This window comes from Pezoporus flaviventris, unplaced genomic scaffold (assembly GCF_033815535.1).
Source record: "Pezoporus flaviventris isolate CSIRO_AGI_PZ_B2104156 unplaced genomic scaffold, CSIRO_AGI_Pfla_v1 ptg000031l, whole genome shotgun sequence".
In the NCBI taxonomy this organism is placed as follows: domain Eukaryota; kingdom Metazoa; phylum Chordata; class Aves; order Psittaciformes; family Psittacidae; genus Pezoporus; species Pezoporus flaviventris.
In genome coordinates, this window is record NW_026892579.1 from 12,376,941 (window position 1) to 12,402,295 (window position 25,355).

Sequence of the window (25,355 nt, forward strand, 5' to 3'; positions counted from 1 at the left end):
TGAATAATTTATTAACATTAAGGTCTGGGAGTTATAAAACCCAGGAGACATTTAGAGAATGTTACAGTTTTGAACATCAGAAGTACCACACGCCTCAGAGTCCTAAGTGAACATGAAGATATCACTGTAGTCATGTCATGTATCTGTATCTTTGAGATACTCTGTCTGAAACTGAATATTCAGTCCAAATTCTTCAGTTACCCTGAGTAATTAGCTCTGCACTACTATTTTTTCTCCAGCCTTGGCTATACCTCCTAGGTTAATCGTGAATGATGCTGTCCAGAAGAATGCAATATCAACATGCCACTGCTGGTGGCACCAGGAAACCACTTATATGAGATGAGGTTTGAAAGTTCCTGGCTATAATTATATTAAAATCACATAAAATAATGAATGGCCTTAGCAATAAAATATCAGAAGGAAAACTGATGGGTAAGGTCACTAAACAAGACAGAAGTTATAAAGCTCTTGCTTGTTATTAAGGACAGGCTTTTCACACAGGTCATCTACAGAACTAAATGAACTTATTATGGAATTTACTACTTGAAAACATAGGCAAGAAATATGGTTGAAATGATAGCAGTTCAGGTGATTCCACTTACTCATTAGTATGAGATTTGAAAAAAGTAATAAAAAATAGCTATCTGTCTGGATTTCTAAAAGTTTTAAGTGAAGACACTTACTGTGTTTTGGGTTTCACTACAGGGTTTGAGTCCATAAATTACAAATTCACATGCAAAAAAAATCAAATTAATTTGCATTTCAGCATGTACCCAGGAAAGTTTTTTGATGAATAATTGCAGAATTATCAAACTGAAGAACTGTGTCTCTCTTTTCACAGGCATTGGAGAGAGACAAATTTATTTTTCATGACTGTATGTTACTGGTTGTGGGGCTTTGCTATGTTTTTATAGTTCTAACCCCTTTGATACTAGGGATTGCATTAAACAAACACATAACAGAATGTACAGCAGTTGCCAGACCTGTCAAGATATTTTCAGCATTTTCATTTCCTTATCGGTGCTACTTACTGTGTCAATAAAGTTATGTGAATTTTGTATTCTTCCCATCTTTAATATAGTATTTGATTGATTTTTTTAGACTAAACTGAGACTGTTCAGAGACTGAAGACTGTGCTTTCCTGTTTGTTATAAACAGTGTTAAGCAAATTATTCTTTCTATTAAAAAAAAAAAAACAAACAAAAAGACTTAAAAATTTAAAATTTGTGAGTGATCTGTTTTAAAACATGCAACTGTTCTTTCTGTTACAGATGAATGACATTATAGCAACAGTTAGAGATTCAAATCTGAAGCTGACACTTGCTTTTGGAATAGGTATGCACCATGCAGGTCTGCATGAAAGAGACAGGAAAACTGTGGAAGAATTGTTTGTGAACTGCAAAATCCAGGTACATTTGTTCTCTGAATCCTGCCGTAATGAGTTTTACATGGAATTTTAAAAGTTGGCTTTTTGTTACATATACCTCATTAATCTTTCTTTCTGTTTTAGGTTCTTATTGCCACAAGCACATTAGCTTGGGGTGTAAATTTTCCAGCTCATTTAGTAATTGTTAAAGGAACAGAGTACTATGATGGAAAAACAAGGCGTTATGTGGATTATCCCATTACAGGTACTCACATAAATAATGGACATGCTCATATGCTGAAATGTATTTCAAGCATATGCAAATGATCTGAATTAATTAGTAACTGATCACTGAAAATACCTAATTTGCGTAGAGACTAGGATTGCTGAAGAAAGGGTTTGTTTGTTTAATGCAAGTTGTAAGAGAACTCTTAAGATTTTATGTAATAATGAAAATGTTTCCTTTAATTCCTTTAATGTGTATCATCCAAAATAGACATTAAACAATTGAGGAGACAATATAAAGTCATATTTAGCTACCTAGTTAATTGTATAAAAATACATTTTCATGCGTTTTATTTTTGAAACCTTTTTTAAATATACATGGATTTCTAACAGTAAACTAAGCCGTGGTTTGAAATGAAACACTTGAATTATGCATGTAGGAGAACATAAAATTTATACAGTCATTTGACAATAAGCAAAAAAACATAACTAGTCTAGAATCTTCAGTGATTTAAGTGATACTTCAAGTAAGTGATACTTCAGAAATAGCTAAATTAAATATTTGAACATCTAGTTTGATACAGACTTTCTGGTTTCAGTAAACTCTACTTTTCATAAACTGTTCTGCAGTGTTTTCAACAAGCTTAAGAAAGTGAACCATGGAAGAACTTTCAGAGTTCAGACAGGGAGGATATTTGTCTGGGTTTTACTATGCTTGGAGAATGAAGACAAGCTAAATTTATTCCAGGTTTCCTCTTTCCCTTTCTCTTTTCGCAAGAGAAAGTTTGTTATTCAATAATCCTATGCTATGATAAAGAGGTGTATACCTGAAGACAATCTAAATGTTACTTGTGGTGTAAATAAAAGGTTTGCATCTTTTTTACCATGCACGCTCTTTTCAGCAAAGAAGCTTACTAAACAAAAAAGCCTCAAACTGAAAATACTCTGAGGGTTACTTCTCCCATCATAGAGCTTAATTTAGTGGTTAGTGCTCTGCAGGAAACTTAGGATCAGTTTCCAGACCAACTCGCTTGTTCAAAGATTCTGGTATGACTTGAGAACTTAGCCCTGCAAACTAGCATTTTGTGACAGACTTTGGCTGATGTAAACTTAGTACAAAGAGTCTCTACAGAGTAGTATCTCATACATCCTGACTGGAAGAATAGTGGCAACTGACTTTATTACTGAGTGGGGAAAAGCGATGAGGAAAGAAATCAACTGAAGTTTTAAATTTTATTTTAAATCTGTGGGACTGTCACAGATCAGTAATAGAGAAAATAATAAAATAAACCAGAAACTCAATAAGCATTTAAAACTTACTGTGCTCTTTTAGAAATCTGTGTACAAATACTCACAAAGGCTTTATGGAATGCTTATGCTTTCACTTTTTATTGCAATTTGAATTCAGGTGACTTGGACATCAGGGATTGTTCAATTCTTGAATTTTCAATAAGGCTCTGGGGGGAGGGGGGGAGGAATACCACCATCTGTGATGGAAGCATTTAGATTTTGTTGTCTGCATTGCAACAGAAAATGCAGATTCCTTACTTTATGAAGAAACATATGGTGCGGTTTGCTTAAAGCATTTTTATTTTTAACTTTCTAGAGAATATTTATGCATATGGAAGTTCTGTGGATAGGTAGTACAGTTTTGCAGCAGCAATAAAAATGAAAATGTGATTAATTTCTTTCTGAAATACTTCCAAAAATTTCACAACACTGTCCTTAATGCTGCCCACAAGTTATGCCTTCACTGTTCCATCATTGTATAACTTGGTTTCTCCCTGCTGAAGTTACCTTTCTGTATAAAGGATGCGTTTGGCTCCAAGGAAGCAACTGAGGGCAGAATGAATCATTCTGGAGAGTTCAGTACTTTCAACATAACTAGAATTGCCTCTTTGAATGAAGTCAGAGGTTTGGGGAAGACCTTTTCTCAGTTACCAGACATTTAGTCAGCCAGTTGGATCATGTTTAAAGTTTCAGGAGTTTAGTCCAGTGATTAAAAGCAGCCAAGCAACATATAGTCAGTAAAGAAAATACTGGGTTTGGATAATTACATAGTGGATATCAGCAAAAATAATTTCCTGATGTTTTTCAGTAACTCCATTTTGTATATGGCATTATGCACAATTTAATTCACAACATTAGAATATGAAGAAGTTGTTTCATCACTTCCTGTGCACATGCCTATGCAGAAACATCATTTTCAAACTGGTTTGGTTTTACATTTTCATGTCACTCCTAAATTAACAGAAGATATAAACTGATAAAAAAAATTACTATCTATATAGTTCATGTGTACAGAAGTGAAAATGTGTTATTAAAAACTGTATATTGTCATTGGGCTGTTCCTTCTATCACGGTCCATTGCTGTATCCCATACTACACCCTCTGGCTTTTCCTTCCCCAGCTGACAATTGTGCTAACAGCTTATTGATTCTGAAATCAAAGAAATCACTTTTCAAAATGTCAGGTACTGCAAACCACATGTTTTGCAGGCATGATAGAGCTCATAGAGAATACTCAAAACTAAAAAGCTTTAAAATAAACATGTAAAACTTATGATTTTCTTTCCATTGTTTCTTCAAAGTTAAATAGTAGTTGGAAGCACCAGAAAGGAATCAGAGCTCTGCAAATGCACTTCTCACATTTGAAAAGACACAAACAGATGATAAGCATACGCATCTTGGTGGCCGGGTAACAAGCTGAGCATGTTTTGTTTCAGCTAGTATTTTCAGTATTTATAGAAATCATTAACTAGTGTTTGCAAGTAATATTGTGTAGACAGAGTAGAAGAGGTAAGCTTTAACTGTACCTGCTTTTAAATTTGCGTATCATGGTGTGATATGAAACCATCTCTACTCCAGTGCTAATAACTAATATCAGTTGTCATGAAGTTTGAATGGGAAAGATCATAGCTGTCAGTAATTAGAATTTGCCTTGACCAGTTTATCTCTAAAATATTCAAAACCTAGGAAATAATACGTGGCAGAAAAGTTTATAAAAGGGACTTCTATTATTGTGAAGTCAGATACTTGAAAATTAGGAAATAATAGATAGTTTCTATTGTAGGCTTCATGAGTTCCCTGACTGGTCATCTTTAATTGCATATGCTCAAACAAGGGATAGTTGTGGAGTGCAAGGAGAGTAGAGAAAATTTATATTAGATATAAGCTTAGATTCTGTTGCAGTGGGTGGTCCTCAAGTATGCAGGAAGATAGTCTCTGCCAGAAGGAAGTTCATCATAAATTTATCTGAGATGGAAAAAAAAAATTAGATTTGTCAAAACCAATATTGCATACAAGGCCAAAGAATTCAAAAAATCCTGTATTGTACATTATGCAGACATAAATACATTTATTTATACATTCAAATAAATTCATTTGGTTTATACATTATTGTCTCTTTGGCAGATGTGCTTCAGATGATGGGACGTGCTGGCAGACCACAGTTTGATGACCAAGGAAAAGCTGTAATTCTAGTTCATGATATTAAGAAAGACTTCTACAAAAAATTCCTTTATGAACCTTTCCCAGTGGAATCAAGGTAAAGATAAAGCAATCAGAAAAGCTGATCAAACTATAAATAATACTACAAATGAGGAATCAAGAAAAGTGAAACAAAATTCCTGTGCCCAATACCTCCTAAATATTGTGGTCCTAGAGGGAAATAATTTTTTAAAAAATATTATACATCTTTATGCAAAAAAATCCTTTCTTCCATGGATTTTGAAGCACTCTTGGTCTTTTTAGTCCATTTCCAGATAAAACTACAAATGTTTCTCTGGTTTGAGTGTTGCCTCAGGCATTTGAATGAGAGCACAAACTGTTCTTCAGGAGCAGTGTATAGGACAATTATACATGATCCTCAGAACCCTCCCTGAAATGTTGTGACAAATTCTTAATAGGAAAAAAATAGTTGGGTTTCGAACATTTTTTACCTAGAATAATTGTACCATTATAAATACCATATTCTTCAAAATCTCACAAGTTCAAAAAGAAATCTGTATGATGTAAATTATTACTGATATTCTTTCAACACATCTTACACTTCAGAATTGCAGTATTGTTGTCAGAAATGTAGCAGTACCACCTTTTTGTTCCCTTTCTGGACTTAGTCAATACAAAGTTTGCTGTCCAGCATAATGTAATTCATGCATTGATTTTGATATTTATAATATGCTTAGTTGTTCAATGACAGGCAGAACTAGTTGCATTGGTCTCCCATAGATGCATGTTTCGTGGAGGAATTCTGAGGTATGTAGTAAAGCATGAGCATTACTGAACGCTTTTCTTGGTGATGAAGAATTAATGAAGTATTGTTCTCCTAAGGAAACTTCATCCCTCAACATAAGCGGTAATGGGACCTCTATCTGCTCAGGAAGTTTGTAGGAGTTTGAGAGTGCTACACACCTGTGAAATGTAGTTGAAATGGGATGGTGTATTTGAAAGTTAATTTCTGTGGTACACAGATAGACGTATAATTTTTTGCAAACAAAGAATGTGGAAACATGCGCTTCATTTCCTTAGGAAATCACACTTTTTTTGACATAAATTGCACTTAGCACAAAAGGCTAGGAGTTGAACTTCTTCAAAATTATAGCTAATAAATCAAAAGAGCAGTGTGATGATATATCCAGACTGTATGGCACTATCATAAACTAGGAAATCTATTCATAGCAAAGTAGTGTTTCTAAATAAAGTGTGTCTTCAAAATAACAGTAGCAATCACACCTTGTTCCTGTTTGAAATACTCTAAATACTCTGTGGTTTTAGTAGATTTTTTTGTGTCTATATACTTACTCTATAGTTTGATATATTTCATCTTTCACTATAAACAAAGAATATTTTATCAATTTTCAGCTGAAGATTCACATATTACTAGCAATCTTAAGTTCCATGTATGTTGTGAACCCATTAACTTAGAGTTGTCTTGAGCTCTTTTGTGATCAAGTATGTGAGGTAAGAGGCTTCATAGCTTCAAAAAGAAATTGGGGGGGTCTTGAGAGTTTTTAGTATTAGAATGCTTTCCCAACTGTTCTATCAAAGAGTATATTTATTAGCTTTGTGTAGTATTTCTAATTTGTAAAATTAAACTTAATAATTTTTAATTAAAGTTTTTTCTAAAAGCCATTTTCTATGTATTAGTTTTGAGACTTGAATACACAACTCATACTTCAGGCCTTTTTCTCACTGATCATGGGTTTGAAATATAGCACATTAGAAGAAAAAGAAAAAGCACTCTTTATTATGGAATAGCTATTGAATCGTTTTTCCAGTTTCTGTTGGACAATCTGGGTAGAACATCTGCAGTTCTTACTTCAGAAGCATACAATCAGTGGTACAGGGCAGTAAAGCAGCTATTCATACCAAATTATTCTTTACTTTTAGCAACAGGGAAAGAACAGTAGGAAAAGAAAAAGTATTATAAGAAAAATTAGGCTGATTCTTAAGGATATTTGCTATTCCCTGATTGAACTGTAGCCAGGCATGATCTCATTAGATACCCTAATGGAGGTCTTTGTTCCATTTAATGACACTAAGCAGTATTTTACTTTGTAAGAATCATTTTAAACTGCTTTTGTTCTTCTGTGTTTCTGATTTTAGATCTTTCTGAGTAAAAGTAGCAGTTCTATGGCTCTGTTTTGTTGGTTTTTTTGGGTTTTTTTTTACATTGGAGGAAGATGAGGCAAAATCTGGGGGAAGTAGTTTTGATGTAATTTTACCAGCCCTCAAGTATTTGTCAAGTATTAGCTAAGCCATTGCCACTGTTTAATTTCCTGTTTGTCTTTCCATATGATTCTCTATTGAATTAAGCCAGCATGATCATATGGTCAACATACAGTATTCAGAAGTTACCACTGAGTAGCTCCATCTGAATACATTCCATGAATGACTTAAATTTGTTCATTCTTGGTCCAATCAAAAAATAATTTGAGCTTCATTCCACTATCATTTAAAGAAGATGATTGACCTTGCAATTACATTGCCCCTTTTTTTCCTCCTTTTCTCTTTTACCAGAAGATAAATATATAATATTTTCAGATTAAAAGTAATAAACCTTTTAATGCACAACTCTACAAAATATATTGCCTGTCTTTGTGATTGTTAAGTCAGCTAAGTCCTCTTGTTTTCTGTTCTTCAGCTTGTTAGAAGTGCTGGCTGACCACCTGAATGCTGAAATTGCTGCTGGAACTGTTACTTCTAAGCAGGATGCAATGGATTATATCACCTGGACTTATTTCTTCCGTAGACTTATAATGAACCCAACGTGAGTATAAAATACAGATGCAATTTAATCTGAAGGTAACTTGAGGGTAGAGTTGATCCAAAGGTGATCCTGCTGCTTTCCAGCCTAGGGTACTTAACAGTTTCCAGCATGGGAGCATTACTGGCCCACACAGGGAATACAACTTCTGTGCACATTTTTTTTAATTTTTTTTTTTTTTGCTCTAAATATAAATGCATTTCTTGGCAAATAATTTTACAATTTAGTGATAACTATAAAATAGCCTTATTGAGAAGGCTACATCAGTATCCCTAAAATAAAACCGCAGATTATCACATTCCTTTAGGTATTGTATTTATAATTGTAAAATCATAGAATAGTTAGGGTTTTAAAGGACCTTAAGATCATATAGTTCCAGCCCTGTGTGGTGGGCAAGGATGCCTCACACTAGACCATGTCGCCCAAGGCTGTGTTACTTTTTCTTTCGCTACCACATTGATATGTTCTGCCCAGTTTTCTATAGAAAATCTATTAAGACCCGGACTTTCCTAATAGATGAGAGAATAGCTATCAGCTCTTTCTCTGTGATTAAGTTTACTTTCATTAAGGTATCATGGTGAAACCATGTGTGCAATATTTTCAATGATTGTTATCATCCTGCCTAACTCCAGCTGCTATGCAGATCATTCTGAGCTGTTCCAGCTATGTAAGCTGCCTTTGCCACAGCAGTGTCGTGGGTAAATGGTATGTTACCTATCATGGGATCATTCACTCACCAAAATAATGTGGCAAATAAAGAATTAGGCATTTATACCACTAAAGATTTCACTTCTCTAGAGTGCTTCAGAGTGATTTTCCCGATGATTGGAAAAAGGGAAATATAACCCCCATATTCAAGAAGGGGAAAATGGATGACCCGGTGAATTACAGGCCAGTCAGTCTCGCCTCTGTGCCTGCAAAATCTTGGAGCAGATTCTCCTGGAAGGCATGCTAAGGCACATGAAAATCAACAAGGTGCTTGGTGACAGCCAGCATGGCTTCACTAAGGGGAAATCCTGCCTGACCAATTGGGTGGCCTTCTATGATGGGGCTACAGAACTGATGGACAGGGGTAGAGCAGTTGATGTCATCTACCTGGACTTGTGCAAAGCATTCAACACTGTCCCACACAACATCCTTGTCTCTTAAATTGAAGAGACATCAATTTGATGGATGGACCACTCGGTGGATAAAGAACTGGCTGGATGGCTGCACACAGTTGTGGTCAATGGCTCAGTGTCTGGCTGGAGACCAGTAACAAGTGGTGTCTCTCAGGGATCGGTGTTGGGACTGGTCTTGTTCAACATCTTTGTCGCTGACATGGACAGTGGGATTGAGTGCACCCTCAGCAAGTTTGCCGATGACACCAAGCTGTGTGGTTTGGTTGATACACTGGAGGGAAGGAATGCCATCCAGAGGGACCTCAACACACTTGTGAGGTGGGCTGATGCCAACCTCGTGAAGCTTAACCATGCCAAGTGCAAGGTTCTACACCTGGGTCGGGGCAATCCCAGGCACAGCTACAGGTTGGGCAGAGAAGAGATTCAGAGCAGCCCTGCGGAGAAGGACTTGGGGGTGCTGGTCAATGAGAAAATGAACATGAGCCGGCTTCAGTGTGCACTCGTGACCCAGAAAGCCAACTGTATCCTGGGCTGCATCAAAAGGAGCATGACCAGCAGGTCGAAGGAGGTGATCCTGCCCCTTTACTCTGCTCTCGTGAGACCTCACTTGGAGTATTGTGTGCAGTTCTGGTGTCCTCAACATAAAAAGGACATGGAACTGTTGGAACAAGTCCAGAGGAGGGCCACAAGGATGATCAGGGGACTGGAGCACCTCCCGTATGAGGATAGGCTGAGAAAGTTGGGGCTGTTCAGCCTGGAGAAGAGAAGGCTGCGTGGAGACCTCCTAGCAGCCTTCCAGTATCTGAAGGGGACATATAGGGATGCTGGGGAGGGACTCTTCATTAGAGACTGTAGCGACAAGACAAGGCGTAATGGGTTAAAACTTAAACAGCGGAAGTTTAGATTGGATATAAGGAGGAAATTCTTTCCTGTTAGGGTGGTGAGGCACTGGAATAGGTTGCCCAGGGAGGTTGTGAATGCTCCATCCCTGGCAGTGCTCAAGGCCAGGTTGGACGAAGCCTTGAGTGAGATGGTTGAGTGTGAGGTGTCCCTGCCCATGGCAGGGGGGTTGGAACTAGATGATCTTAAGTTCCTTTCCAACCCTAACTATTCTATGATTCTATCCATACTACAGCTAATGTTAAAAACTATGCCACTGCAGACACTGTCCTTTTTTTTTTAGTGTAAAGAGTAAGTGATGTTATTTTAAAATATCTTGCACTTGAATTGCTGTGTTTAAGTGATTTTATCAGTTTGTCTTTGGCAAGCTTTGATCATGTGGTATGTGTGGTAGATAGATTTTTAAGACACAATATGCAGCACAAAAGTAAGTGTAAAATATAGAAATGCAGTCATTTGATTTAATAGGCAAGCTTTTCCCTATATAAAAAAAGGTTCCCACTGGAATATGAGCTTGGCGTGTTGACCGATGGTCCTTTTTTTCTCAGCAGTTTCTTTAATGTGCAGTGTTGTGGAAAGCTAAATCTGAAGTTATCACAATATCAGCTTTTAGGTAGAAGTTCTGCTATTCTGAGAGGATTGGAGTGGGGGGAGAGAGGAGGGAAGATAAAAACCCACCCTATTTCATCATGAGATGCATATGCTTTGTTGTGAGAAACAAGATGAGCAGATTTTGACCAATGGTGTCCATAATGGCAAGATAGGAATGCATACTGAAGTTTCTAATGAAATTAAAGTCTTTCATTGGAACATCACGCATACAGGTTGGAACAGTTCACAAGTTGTCCTCCTTTACCCCGTCATCCACACAGAAGTACTCAGCATTCTTTCTGTACTTAGTCATTCAGGGAGGATATGAAGATATGAGGTAATAAAGGATATTGCTGGATATCAAAGAGGTCACTTCTAGATCTCAAGGGCAAATTTCAAGGGCAAATGCAGTGGATGTGCACGCTTTCTATTCTTTGACATGGTAATAAATTCTATTACATTTCAACCAAAGTTACTAAGCTAGTAGATTTCCTGGACCTACTACTGTCTATGGTATTTTCAGACCTCCTTCAAGACAAGCAGTTCCAGCATTGTCAGTGCTTGAATGAGATACATCAAAGGAAAACTGAAAAGTTTTATGAGGAGAAGGCAGTGACAGTTGGATAACTCTGACTAAATTGCAGTATGGTAATGGAGTTTTCTGTGCCATAGATGAGCATATGAAATGATTGATAGCACCAGACAAGAACTATTTGTGGCCTTTAATAATCCGAAGGATTTAAGGTTGGGGTTTTTTTTGAAAGAGTAGGAGCACAATGGATGAATTTTGGTATGAGTTGTTACACAGTAAGTTGTTACACTCAGTGTCACTTGATACAGTGTTCTCTATCATGTCCTGCCCCTAAGCAATTTTGTTGACTTTCCCTGCATTTTGAAACAAGAACTACTTTCCAGCCAGCAGGTGATTTTACCTTAGTGGTGAATAAGTAATTCCTGTATGCATGATTGGTAAATTGCCTTGGGATTCATTGACATAAAAGTCATTGCATGTGATGCTGTAAATCCCAAAAATAATGGGCTTAGGTAATATACAGAAGATTTATATTCTCATTTATTGCCAGTTTTAGCTACTTGTATATTAAAGCTGCATAAACAAATGTAGGATTGTTCGATTCCAGTCCAGTCACATAAAATGCCTTACTGAACGCCTACAATTTGTACTATTTAAGTAATGCTAATCTACCTTTGTTGTGAGATAGAGATCAAAGTATCCTTTTGCTCTAAGAATCCAGGTTTCTTCTAAACATGCAGTCATTATGAATTTTTTTCTGGTACACTTGAGATACTTAGTTAAGCTTGCAATAATGGCTTTTTTTGCATGTTGCAATACTTCTTTTCATCAAGCCAGTTTAATTTCCTAGTTTGATGTACCTTGAAATCTGTGAAACGGGGTTTTACTATCTAGTTAAAGAGGAGTAATTGAGCTGTTGATTTGAGGGAGTGGAGTAGCTGAGTGCTAGACTAGACCAGACAGAAATGTGCATGCTATTCAAGAGATGATGTGCAAATGAGAGGGGTGGTCCAAATAAAACTGTTAATCAAAATGTATCAGTCTCAATATCCAGAGTTTATTCCCTGTTTTTTCCCTCCCCCAAAGCAATCATTCCTAATTGTAGAGGGGTTTGAATTTGCACATTAAGTCAAAGTTTCTTTGCTACTTCAGTCAAGTACTACAACATGTTCCCCATTCCATATACAACTTATGTCAATATGTTCTTTACTTATTCAAGATCATACAAAACACATCAGTGAAGTGCCCTGTTCTTTGAAATGGGCTATTTTGAGAGGCTTGTCTATCTCCTTTCCTTGGCTGAAATTCTTTGACTATTTCATTCTTTTACCCTTATAAAAGATTATAATCTCCAACTTTCTAAAGAGAAGTGGCTATGGGAAACATGTTCTGTAAATCAGGTTATGATACTTTCCAGATACATGTGCAGTAAAAGAGAAATAGAAATTTGCAACATATGTAAAGTTAAGCAGAATCAGCTTTCATTTGGAAAGCTAACTTTTAGATACTCTAATAGCCACATCAGTGTTAAAATGTGTTTGGTTTTTTATGAATTTATAAATATATATGAGAGTCTGTGAATGTGCGCACTTACAGAATAGGTTTTCTGTGTAAATTCCTTGTGAAGACCTGAAAAAATTATTTTATTAATTCATTCCAATAATTATTTTTAAGGTTTTCTTTTTTTACTTTATGTCAGTCTTATGAAGCTTTCTGGAATGAAAGAATAATGTATAGTAATTTATAATTAAATTGTCTCAGACTGATGCCATTACCATCATGCACTTATATTTTACTTTAAATTTCCTTTTCTCAGTATGATTAAGCTGAGCATGTCTAATAGCGTGAATAAAACAGCTGAATAAGAGTTATGATTATATACTGTTCCAATATAGTTTCCACTATCGAGGTGACAGCTAATATCAGCCAGTCAGGATAGAATAATACGTATTTTGGTGATGCAATCACAGTAGTTCAGAATTTTAGGGCAAGTTTGGAATTCTATTAGAAGGGGGGGATGACTGAAGAAGGTTAGATTAATTAAGACTAAGAGATAAAATGGAAAAATTTGGCAGCAGCTACTAAGAAGCTAAGAAGGTGCAGGTACATTACACTGCAGTGATTACCAATATCCATATTTTGAGTTGGTAAACCGCTCTGCCAGGGAGGAGGGTAAGCCAGGAGGAAGCAGAGACAGGACACCTGACCCAAACTAGCCAGTATATAAACAGAGGGGAGTTACCCGGAAGGGCTAGACTGCTGCTGGGGTCAGGCTGGGTATCAGTCGGCAGGTGGTGAGCAGTTGTATTCTCTTCCCTTGTTATTTCCCTTGTCACTGTTGGTGGTGGTGGTGGCAGTGGTGGTTTTGTGTTGTACCTTGGTTGCCGGACTGTTCTTGTCTCGACCTGTGGGGGTTGCATTCTTTTGATTCTCCTCCCCATCACTTCGGGAGTGAGTGAGCAGCAGCGTGGTTCTGAGTTACTGGCTGGCCTAAGCCACAACAGGTCTTTTTGGACAGTTCCTTGTTTCTCAGGGTGGATTCGTTCTTTTACAGTCGCATTTAGATCCATGTGCATGTATATATACTTAATACATAACAGCTGTAGGCATTATTATGAATTTCATAACACGAGCTTGTTCTTTTAAATTATTAGGGTCACAGTGATGTGAGAAGCACAAGAACGTGGTTCATGTTTTGCTTTCACCAAACAATTCACACAAGTAAAGTTTTTCCTAATCTCAGACTGGGAAGCCCCAGGCTGCTGAGTATTTGAGACACCTTCTGTTCCCCTAGTCTGCTGCAGTCTTGGATGAGAATGCAAAGCTGAAGACTGCTTATGTCCCTATTCAAGAACCAACTTAACATAATCATCTTTGAAAAACTGATTAAAGAGAGCAATTGTCCTGGGTTCAGCAGTAGCAGTCATGTTTCTCCTCCTTGGTAGCTGGTGCAGTGCAGTGTTTTGACTTTCGGCTCGGGAACAGACCTGATAGAGATGTTTTGGTTTGGCCAAGGACTTTGTGAGCCTCATGTTCTGCTAGGGAGGAGGGGAAGCCGGGAGGAAGCAGAGACAGGACACCTGACCCAAACTGACCAAAGAGCTATTCCATACCACAGCACGTCATGCCCAGGATGTAACTGGGAGTTAGCCGGAAGGGTTGGAGGAGGTATCGGTCGGAGCTTGGTCGGGCTTGGGGGGCGAGTTATCGGTCAGCGGGTGGTGAGGTGTTGTATTCTCTTCCCTTGTTATTTCCTTTATCATTATTATCATTGGTGGTAGCAGTAGTGATTTGTGTTATACCTTAGTTACTAAACTGTTCTTATCTCAACCCGTGGGAGTTGCATTCTTTTGATTCTCCTCTCCGTCCCTCCGAGAGCAGGGGGAGGGCAAGAAAGGGGGGAAGTGAGTGAACGAATTACCTGACTGGGTTTAAACCACGACAGTTCTTTTTGGCGCCCAACGTGGGGCACGAAGGGTTGAGATAACGACAGATTTGACTGGATTAATAGTCATTCGTCACAATGCTGATTTATTGGGTATCAGAGTTGTTCTTCTTGATCTCACAGCTTCAGACCGTTGTAACTTACGCAGAGCCGGTATTTGCTGTGATAGTGTTTATCAAGTGTGGGGCCTGGGCTAAGGTTCTTGTCTCACTGTGCTTTATGGCAATGGCTTGTAATACGGGTGGGCTCCAGCAGCAGGGCGGGACGGACGTGGCCGGGGACTTGTACCTGGCCGTCCGGCTGCTCTTCACCGTCCTGGCCCTCGCCCTACTCTCCATCTTCGTGAGGCTGCGGGGAACTGAGGGGAAGCGGTCCCGGGAGCCGGCGGCTGCTGAAGCGGCCCGGGAGAGCGGCCGCGGGGACCAAGCGGCGGCGGGAGCGGGGCCGGAGGCCGCCAGGGGACGGCTGCCGGTGGAGGAGGCCGGGGCGGTCGAGAAGCAGAAGGAAGCGGCTGCCGAGCAGCGGGATAAGGCGGCGGAAGAGCCGAGCCCCGCGGAGGAGCCGAGCCCCGCGGAGGAGCCGAGCTCCGCGACGGCCGCGAGCATTCCCCGGCAGCCACCCGCCGAGCCCCAGGAGGATGCAGGAGACCAGGCAGCATTTCCCAGCAAGGCAGAGGAGGAAGAGCTGGACTCAGGAAAAGAGAAGCTGGTGGTGGGAGAGCCGGCAAGCACAGCAGCTACACCAGCCCCAGTGACAAGCACAGCAGCATCGTTTGAGAGTTCTGAAGGCTCTGAATGGCCTTTGGGTATCCCTGGGACCTGCCTGCTGATTGTGATGGGGATCAGCATGTTGGCACACACACAGGCTGTGTTCTACCCACAACCATTTTGTCTGATCTCAAAAGTTAAGCAGAGTCAGGTTTGGGTCTTGTCTGGGGTTAGACAACAATATAGGGGGACCAAGAGATTTTCCCCAAGGCTGGACAGTCATGAGTGGCAGGGTGTGTGGGACAGTATGGGCAAGTATCTAGTCCACTGGGCCCCTCCAGTGCTTTGGAAGCATCGGAGATGGAAGGCAGCTGTATGGAGTCCCCAGCAACAAGCTGCAGAAACTGCTTAAGGGGACAGTGAATTATTTTAAGCCTGGTGGGCCCATGGCACTTCAGGCCATCAGAGCAGAGATGCAACACAGAGATGGACTCATGATCGAGGGGTGGACTTAACAATGGACACTATTGCCCAGGTTATTCACGAGTGTGAACACTGCACACAGTCTCTCCTGCTCTGGAAAACTGTTACAAGAGATGGAGCCTGACATGGACCAGATGGACGCAGCAGCTTTATAGGGACTGGTCCATGCACTAAGATAAGACTGCACCGAGATAAGAGTGATGGTATATTGAAAATGTGGGATCTGAGCATGACGTGAATGGTATGGAATAAGGGGTGGATAATGTCCTGGGTTCAGCAGTAGCAGTCATGTTTCTCCTCCTTGGTAGCTGGTGCAGTGCAGTGTTTTGACTTTCGGCTCGGGAACAGACCTGATAGAGATGTTTTGGTTTGGCCAAGGACTTGTGAGCCTCATGTTCTGCCAGGGAGGAGGGGAAGCCAGGAGGAAGCAGAGACAGGACATCTGACCCAAACTGACCAAAGAGCTATTCCATACCACAGCACGTCATGCCCAGGATGTAACTGGGAGTTAGCCGGAAGGGTTGGAGGAGGCATCGGTCGGAGCTTGGTCGGGCTTGGGGGGCGAGTTATCGGTCAGCGGGTGGTGAGGTGTTGTATTCTCTTCCCTTGTTATTTCCTTTATCATTATTATCATTGGTGGTAGCAGTAGTGATTTGTGTTATACCTTAGTTACTAAACTGTTCTTATCTCAACCCGTGGGAGTTGCATTCTTTTGATTCTCCTCTCCGTCCCTCCGAGAGCAGGGGGAGGACAAGAAAGGGGGGAAGTGAGTGAACGAATTACCTGACTGGGTTTAAACCACGACAGCAATATATCTATTTCTCATAGCTAGCATAAGCAAATACATGAATACAAGAAAATACAAGTATAGATAGAGATTACAGTCTGCAGCATTTATGCATGCTGTAATGCATTTTTGCAAGCCAGTCACAGTCTCCAGAGTCAGTCAGTGATGCCTTAACAACTGAAGTGAGTTGGTACATTGGTTCATAGCTCTCTGGCTATGAAGGTCCATCAATTGTATCGTACACTCAGTGCCACTTCCATGGTGCCATTTGAATATGGCAGCTGCTGGAGGCCACAAGCCAATGAAAGCAAACACGATGACTGAAGTAAAGTGATGTATAAAAATTACTATCTGTGCTTCCCCCATAATTGTTCATAACCAAATTCTGCTTTCAGGACTGTAAAATCTCAGAAAACACGCTTTGTTCCTATCAAGTAAATGGTGTAGATTTGTCCTTTTGTGCATTTGTTACAAAAGGCCTTCAAGCTAGCAAGTTTTTTCTTTTAATATTTTTGGCTGACTCTGCCACCGATTTTCATTATGTGTGTCACTATTACTACCGTATAATCTGAACATAAAAAACGTGGTGCTGTAACAAATGACTTCACAGCATTGACAGTTATAGCAGGACCATTTCAAGGCTGATGAAAAATTTCCCAGAGAGATCTCAGGTCAGGTTTATATAAGCTAAACAGGAAATGATTGCCACCATTCACATTAAATCCTAAATGTTTTGTGTAACTTCATCTACATTTTATGTTACTGCGCGTCCCTCTGTCTTTCTCAGCTGATGAAATTCCACACTTCCTTAGATTAGAGAAATAAGTTCATGTTTCATGGTTTGTTGTTCTTGCTAAGCTCTACAAGGGTTAGGATTTTAAATATATTATTTAAAAGACAATAAAAGGTTCCTTCAGTTTTTGGTTGTTTAAATTGTACATACTTTGTAAATTTTTATGATTCCTAGGGGTTTGTTATTGCTTTTTCCCAGTGGACTACTAATAGAAGTTAGCCTGTCTAGCCCATGTGCTAGATGCTGTTAGGATAAAACTGCCTTTGACTTTCACACCTCTCAGGGGACGAGTAATTGTTGTGTTCAAACAGCCTGTAATTGTGATCCCGCTGGCTTTCTCAGTACGCTTCTGGCTATTAGAATCATTAAACAATTCAGCACCTGTTAACAGCATTGTAAATATTCAACCCTGCTTGTGTGCAGGTTGAGTCCAATATAGGAGAAGGCTTACAGAGCCCAGCCTCATAAATTAGAGCTTCTGACAAGTCAATTATTGTGAAACTGGGCTTCACTGTGAAATAAATGAAATGGTGTGCTGATAAAAAGCTAGGCTGTCTGTTTATAGCAAAGGGAAAATAATGACTAGATGATTCAATGCAGTGAGCATGAAACTGCATTGTTTTTATTCTTTATCTGTAATTAAATAGTTAGGTAATATAGCTTCATAGAGGAACTCACACACAATGCAGCTTTTATACTTGGAGCATACCAACATGCAAAATTCAACTTCTATTTATGCATTTCAAAATACTATCTAATGTCGTGATCCTCTGTTTTCACTAATGATTTTAACATAGTCTTTCTAGATGAATGGCTTTGCATTTTTATTAGGGGAAGATGTGCTGAGTGACCAAGAATCTCCTGTGGGTGTGCTTAAAATTATACTTACCCCATTATAGATAGTAGCTAAAATACACTGGTACCACTTCATTCAAGGTTACAGACCATTTAAGATTTTTCCTTACATTACTTTATTTTTACCAGGCAGATAGATATTTACTCCTCTGACGAAAAAAAAATACCAAAAATCAGCAAATTTAAAATTCACATAATTTTCAAAAGGCATTATGACTTTTATGATATGGCTTCAGTGTAAAATAGTGTAAATTAAGTTGAGCCCAAGATAAAATCTGTTTGAATAAAACTGTCTTAAACTACAAGCTCAAAAAAGAATTTGTTTATTGCCCATTTCATTTGTTTTATCAGTATTCATCATCAGTGTTGTGATACTGCAAATGACAGTGCTGAAATGACGTGGTGAAAGTCTGAATACCGTGACAACAACACACCTTAATTATAATCATTTCAGTACTCTCATATTCAATTTGGAGGAAAATACTAATGAATCATTATTGGTTTCACTGTATAAAATAGAAAATCTTTTCACATTCTGAAACGACTTACGTAGTTAATTTGCTCAATTATTTTCAGAAGGTAAACAAAATTTTACAAAGTAATTTGTGATAATAAAGAGAATCTAAATGTGTTTCATGAGAAGATGTCAGGCAGATAAAAGGTGAAGATGGAAGTATTGTCCATTTTTTATCATTACTGTATTACTTCAGTAAATTTAAAGGGGGGGCTCATTAAAATTAAGTTGCATTGAAAACAGTATTAAAGTATTTCTGCTACAAATGTTTTCTTCACAGAAGTCTAACAGTATATGGCTGTCTACCATGTAAAACTTTTTAGTCGATATAAATATTTCATTTGTTTAGGTTTGGTTTTGGACACTAGCTATGTTTTAAATATTTGAGGTCATCTCAGCATGAATCTGTATACGCTATACTATTACAGAGTTGAATACTCCACTGCCATATATATATATATATATATATATATATATATATATAAGCTTTATTGTTGTCTAATGTAGCTATTTTCTGCTATCAGAACAGATTTTTTTTAATTCCTTTCCTATGGTAATAGTGTGTTACTTCAACCTCACCCAATTCTAACTGAATGTTCAAAGCATCAGAGATTTAACCCTATAATTTGGGATTAATAAAAAGGAAAAAAAATCTGGAAATGACTGCACTGCTAGTTAGCATGCAAGCTTTTTTCAGTTATTCTATTTCTGTTCAAAAAGATAAATGTTTAAAACTCTGCTTGAGAAAATAGTAATGCAAATCAAATTCCATTAATAAAACAGACAAGAAAGGATGCTTGTACTATATAAAACCACAATTCCATCTTTTGAAATTTGTTAACAGCAGATTTACAGTAATCGAAATAGAACTTAAATCAGAGAATGGGATTCATGTGCCCAAGTATAGCATCAACAACTAAACTGATTATCTAAAGTTTTGGGGCTTTTTGGCAGTGATTACATTTCAACTCATCCTAAAGCAGATATATAAAATACTTCAGATTAATAGCATTCTGCATGTGCGCACTTCTCTCCATTGGCCGTAAAGCGAGTTAAAAAGACTCTCATAGCTGTAACTATGTAAGATCAGCTAAAATGAATCTCAGCACACTGTTTTGCAGCTTTTTGTTCACCTGCAGAAAATAACATTGAAGGAACCTACTTTCCATTACTGCATATGGTATTGTTTCCACTGGGGATGCTGAGTACATCATAACTAGGAAATTCTAGTAAAGCAGCCAGCATGAACAAAGGAGCTTCTTTCATCATTGAAGCAGTCCCAGTAGTCTATTTGTGCAATAGTATTTTACAGAATTAAATGAGCAGAGACAGCCTTTTTTACTGTGCTTTGTAACATTTTGATAAATCTTTTTTTGTTTGTTTGAATTCCACTTTGAAATTGCATGATATAATTACTCCTAAATTCAGACTTTTTAAACTTTCTGAGCATGCTCTGTTTTTCTCTGCTGCTCATTGAACTTAATTGTTACTTTCTAAATCGGTGCCTTTGTTGAATCTAGGGCACAGGTTCTAACTACATATTTATCTGGAGTTTTTTAGGGAAAACCTCTCCCTGAAATTGTGTTTGTGTGAGTAAGAATCTTAATACCACTTAAATTCTACAGTTAAGGAATGCAAACTTCAGTCACTGGGTCTTTTTTGTATTCTAGCATAACAATACGTTTTGGCACATTTATAAACATTTTTCCTTCATATAGATAACTAAGAACCATTACTACTATATATAGTTTACTTAAACAATTTTTACCTGAAAAGGAACATGTGAAGTAGGCACATTGACAAATACCCTGTTCCCTTTTTTTTTTTTCTTGCTATTTTAACTTTGAGAATAAAATGACACAACACCAACATTTGAATTGGTATAAGATTACTTTTTCAACAGATGTCACTATATGCCTAGTTTTTATTTTCAGAGTTACAGGATGTAAGGACAGTTGCAATCCTTGGTTTTCTTCTTTCTCGTGAAGTTAAAATGCTGTTACTCGTGTTAGCATTGCTTTTTCACTTTCATACGTATATGATCAGAAAAACATACATATGCAGCCAGGAAAATTTTCCCACTAACAAAATATGGTCAGTCCAGCTCTGTTCATATCAACTTTTCTATTAATAGACAAATTACCATTTTTCCATATGTACATGCCTGCATTATGTTGGTTACTCCCACAAACCATTTAGGAATCATAAATTTCTTATTAGACTATATAAGGGAATAGTTTTGTGTTTAATTGTTTGGATATTTGCTGTTCCAAGTATGTGTGTGCATTTCAGCAGCATTGTGGGTTTTCCTACAAGGCATTATTGTTAAAAATCTTCAGAGTGTAAAAAGTATTCATGTAATGCATCTGTTTTCAATTTATCTAGTTACTATAACTTGGATGATGTGAGCCATGACACTATGAATAAGTACCTCTCAAGCCTTGTTGAGAAATCCCTCTTTGATTTGGAATGCTCCTACTGTATTGAAATTGGGGAGGTAAGAGTAATCTGTGCCTTACAAAAATCAGTAAGATACATGCTTCTAGAAGTTCAGAACAGCAAGATACATGCTTCTAATTTGAGATTTTAATCTATGGAGCTATTTGTAAGACTTACATTGGAAACTGATCTTAATTGGGGTTGCAGCTAAATTATGATGCTAAATCATTTTTTGCTGTTCTCTCTTATAAAGTAGTCTTAAAATATTTTACAGTTTTGTAGAAACCATTTATATTGAATTATGTAGGAACCGTGTGTATTTGATTCCTCTTCCAACAGGATAATTGCAGTATTGAACCTCTGGCATATGGCCGCATTGCTTCCTATTACTATTTGAAGCATCCAACTATTGGAATGTTCAAAGATCAGTTGAAACCTGAAAGCAACATTGAAGAATTGCTCTTAATTCTGACAGTAAGTGCTGATATTTTCTGAAGTGAAACATAAGTCATGACTCTTAAAAGACACAAGTGTATGAAAAAATACCCCAAAATTAAGAAAAACCTTTCTTCCTGATCTGCAATTTCTTTTTGTTTGTTTCGAGTAATACAACTGAATCATTTTTGTTGTTTCAAGAGTTTTATCTAAACCATACATGAAAATGTATTTTTCTCTTATGTCCCTTTATTGTTTTCAGGATCTATACAAATCTTGTATTTGTTTTTCTCTAAGTAAGTTAGGTATAATTCTAAAATGCCAGAATAATAACTGCATATCAACATCCTAAATCTGTACCAGGACCTTGTACTTTGGACTGGGACAATCTGGAAGATACAGCAGCTTTAAAAAGCGGAGAAGGCATATGGGGAAGACCTGTTTCCTAAAATGCCTTCTTTTCCTCCTCCCAGCTACCTGATGATCTCTGAGGTCATAACCTGTAATAATGCTATACACTGAGTCTAGTGACTGTTTAATGGAGAAGTGCAATACAAGGCAACAGATTTTAGGGTACAAATCTGGAGAATCGGTGTATAGTGCAGCATGATAGTAGTATATTCTCATCATAAAAGAATTAGGTTTTACTACTTTTTTTAAGTACTTAAATAATTATATCTGCAAAATCTTTTTCAGAATAGTGTTACTTCACTTGTACACACATATTAAAAGCAACAAGTTCCTTAATATTATCCAGGAAAATTTATTTCTGCCCATTCATGATGATAGTTGCTGTTATATACATCATACAAGTGGCCCAAATTCTGTAATATTCTGATTTCCAAGTGCGAACTTCAAAACACAGAGTCCTATCTTACAGTATTTATGTATGTTACTTTTATACTATCTATTGCTTTGACATACCACCACAACTTCCCTGAGGGGAGATACAAGAAGAAAAATAAAAACAATGCTATTCAACAGTTTGCATCTCAGCAAAACCAGATGAGTGTTTTATGACACTAGGAAAGCCACTTTTCTAGTACAGAGACTTTCTTTCTGATAAATTTAAATCGCCTGCTGCAAACATTCGGAGTGTTATGGCTCAGAAATAAAGGTCACAGTAATCTTTTATAATGGAAAGTGTTATACAGCCTAAACAGGGGAATTGCTATCACTGACCCTGCAATATCTCTTATCCTGTTGTTAGAAAACATTGCAAATTATGTGAAATAAAATTCAATGTATTTGGCTGAATTCAAAATGGCAATCAACCACAATCCCTATATATACTTTGTGTAAGGTAATTGGGAGTTTTAGGAAGAAATAACCACTATTGAACAGAAGTTAAATAATATAATGTTGAGTTTTCAAGGTGACAGCTTTACTGTAGCTGCCATCTCATTAAAATCTCCTTTCCCTAGAGAAAATTTTCTCCACCTAGAAACTTCAGAATTTTTTTTTTTTCCCCACACAAATTTGGACAGGGAAAGTTTGAAAATAGTATTAGCAGAGATGGGGAACATTTCATGATGCTGCTAAGCTAGTGAGCAGCATATGTAAGATGAATGATGGCAGCAAAAGCCAGTGTGGCCTAGCTTCTATGTTCATCTATTTGAACAGCTTGCATCCATGAAGCGCAAAAGTAAATGGCAAATATTTCTGTTGTAGACAAAACATAGGACCCTACTGTTGGGCAGAGATTGCAAAATTTAAAAATTATTAGTCTTGCTTTAATTCTATTTTTACGTCTTTTTTTTTTTTTTTTAATTTTTCTTTTTTCCTGAAAATATATGTAGTCTTGGAAGTTGTCCATTTGGAGTCTTAAGAGGAATTAGACTAAAAATAAAATTGATTAGGGGTCAAAATATTCCATGTGTCAATTTGAAAGATGAAAGGGATTTATGAACGCTGGATGCCATTATACCTGACAGGTTTTCCTTACTTTTTATGCAGATGTCGATTTTCATAATTAGTAGTGGAATTACTGTTCTGTCTTGTTAAAGGTGTAAATTGAAAGGGAGGTTTTTTTCAGTCTGATGTAGGGTTGAAAAGACTTCAACAGTAACTGCCAAGGATTTTTTTTTTTTTTTTGGTCCTAAACACTATGAATTAATGAGTTTTATAATTACAGCAGTTGCTTCACACCTCTATTGTTAACCAATGACATTACATCTGCCTTGCTCCACTGGTGCCCTCCTCCTTATTGAAGCATTTAGCAGTTTTGGCAGTAGGGAATTACATGGCATGGGGTAAGTAGTCTAATTAGGTATAAGTGAAAATCCTTAGGGAAAAGGATATTTAAAAAGTAATTTGAAGAATCTCTTAATGATGCTGGGACTGAAAGCTGTAGCTGTAGAACAAAAAGGCCTGTTATCATTGCAAAACATGATTATAATTGTGATTATTCTGCTAAGCATTCAGTTTTAAAGTTTTGAATTTTGGACTCTGTTACTTATGAATAAGCGTCCAAACCATTTCTCAAGTAGATTTGCAGGATTTTGTAGATGTGACATGTAGGTCTTTGGTTTGTTGTTTTGGTTTTTTTTGCACTGTTCATAATCCTGGAAACCTTTAGACATCTACAAGTTGGGTGGAACATATAAGGAAGGCAGAAGTGTACAACTGTAACAAAGAAAATACTGCTCCTGTGGATTTGAAATGGGATATATTCAAGTTTTTACAAAATTGTCAATGTGTACATTGAAAAGAGCAAGACTTACTTTAAAACAAAACCAGGAAAAAATCAAGATTGCATTCAAGAATTCAGAAATTTATAATTGTATTCAGGGTTTTAAATCTGAGTTTGATTAAGGGATTTGAGTTTCAGACTGATATTTTGCCATGCTGATGGGAGCATTCAGAGTTCAGGATCATTCACCAATGAGTTATTAAGGAATCTTTGCAACTCATGAAAAAGTAGTTTTGAGTCATCCTGTTTCTGGTGCTCATGGATTTCTCAAATAAGTCAGTTGATAGCAAGATTTGTTTCCACTTAGAAGTTAAGACCATTCATAGTCTTCTCCACTATCTGTTCTCTTCTCCGTTTTTACTTTATCTTTTCATTTGATCATCTGTCAGCATTTTGCAAGATGAAATGTTTTTTTTTTTTTTCAGTATGGTTTAGGGGTTGAAGTATCCGTAACATGAACAGGAACATGGCACATGGGAACAGCCTCATAGTCATGTTAGAAGTATACCATAATAAGTGATATGAATAGGTAGGGTACAATCCTCTCATGCTTTCCCTTTTCCTCTCAGTAATAAATCTGTGCTCAAGATATTTTTCTTGGGTTTGCAGTTAGCAGGTGAAGTTCAGATTCAGTTACTTTTGTAACTGACTTGTACTAGTGGACCTGTGTTTTTTCTTAGAGAAAATGTTTGGAGCTTTTCCATAGATTTCTTTAAAACTTTCCTAACCATGCTTCAGACAGTAGTAACCCAAATGAGCTTATTCACTGTTGAGTGAACAGACAAAACTGATACTTTGGGGTCATTTTTGTCATTTTCTGTACTAAAGTAGCAGTCACAACTAATGTTTTCAAAAGTTAAATGCAGGTTTGTACCTTGAGGAAAGGAGGTCTGTTGATGGCTGATCAGGACTGTGATGTCTAGGTCCACTACTGTTATGATTTTGGGTGATTTGTTACTAAACTTGTCTGATTATCTGGTTAATATTCTTACTTATGGAGCAAATACTTTTGTCATATCTGATCATACCAGACAGTGAAGTGGAGAACATTACCATCTTTCATCCCTTGTTTTATGTGCATGTTATCCATTATTTCTGGCTTTGAATTCTACCTACAAGAGAGAACTGCTTGGTTTTCTTATGCCTACTGCTGTCTTTATGTAAACTGGTTGCAAGAGATGGGTTCCTTTCTTCCTGGGGAGC

The 25,355-nt window shown here is 37.5% G+C and overlaps 1 protein-coding gene across 3 annotated transcripts in view; it reads left to right on the forward strand.

Moving 5' to 3' along the window:
- The window catches only part of ASCC3 (activating signal cointegrator 1 complex subunit 3), a 270,580-nt gene that overhangs the window by 209,506 nt on the left and 35,719 nt on the right, over window positions 1–25,355 (forward strand). For all 3 annotated transcript variants that reach the window (XM_061460216.1, XM_061460218.1, XM_061460217.1), the window contains 6 exons: window positions 1,272–1,409; window positions 1,511–1,631; window positions 5,005–5,137; window positions 7,736–7,861; window positions 20,972–21,083; window positions 21,365–21,499. In XM_061460216.1, the coding sequence (XP_061316200.1) occupies window positions 1,272–1,409; window positions 1,511–1,631; window positions 5,005–5,137; window positions 7,736–7,861; window positions 20,972–21,083; window positions 21,365–21,499 (765 nt within the window). The remainder of the gene's footprint in view (window positions 1–1,271; window positions 1,410–1,510; window positions 1,632–5,004; window positions 5,138–7,735; window positions 7,862–20,971; window positions 21,084–21,364; window positions 21,500–25,355) is intronic.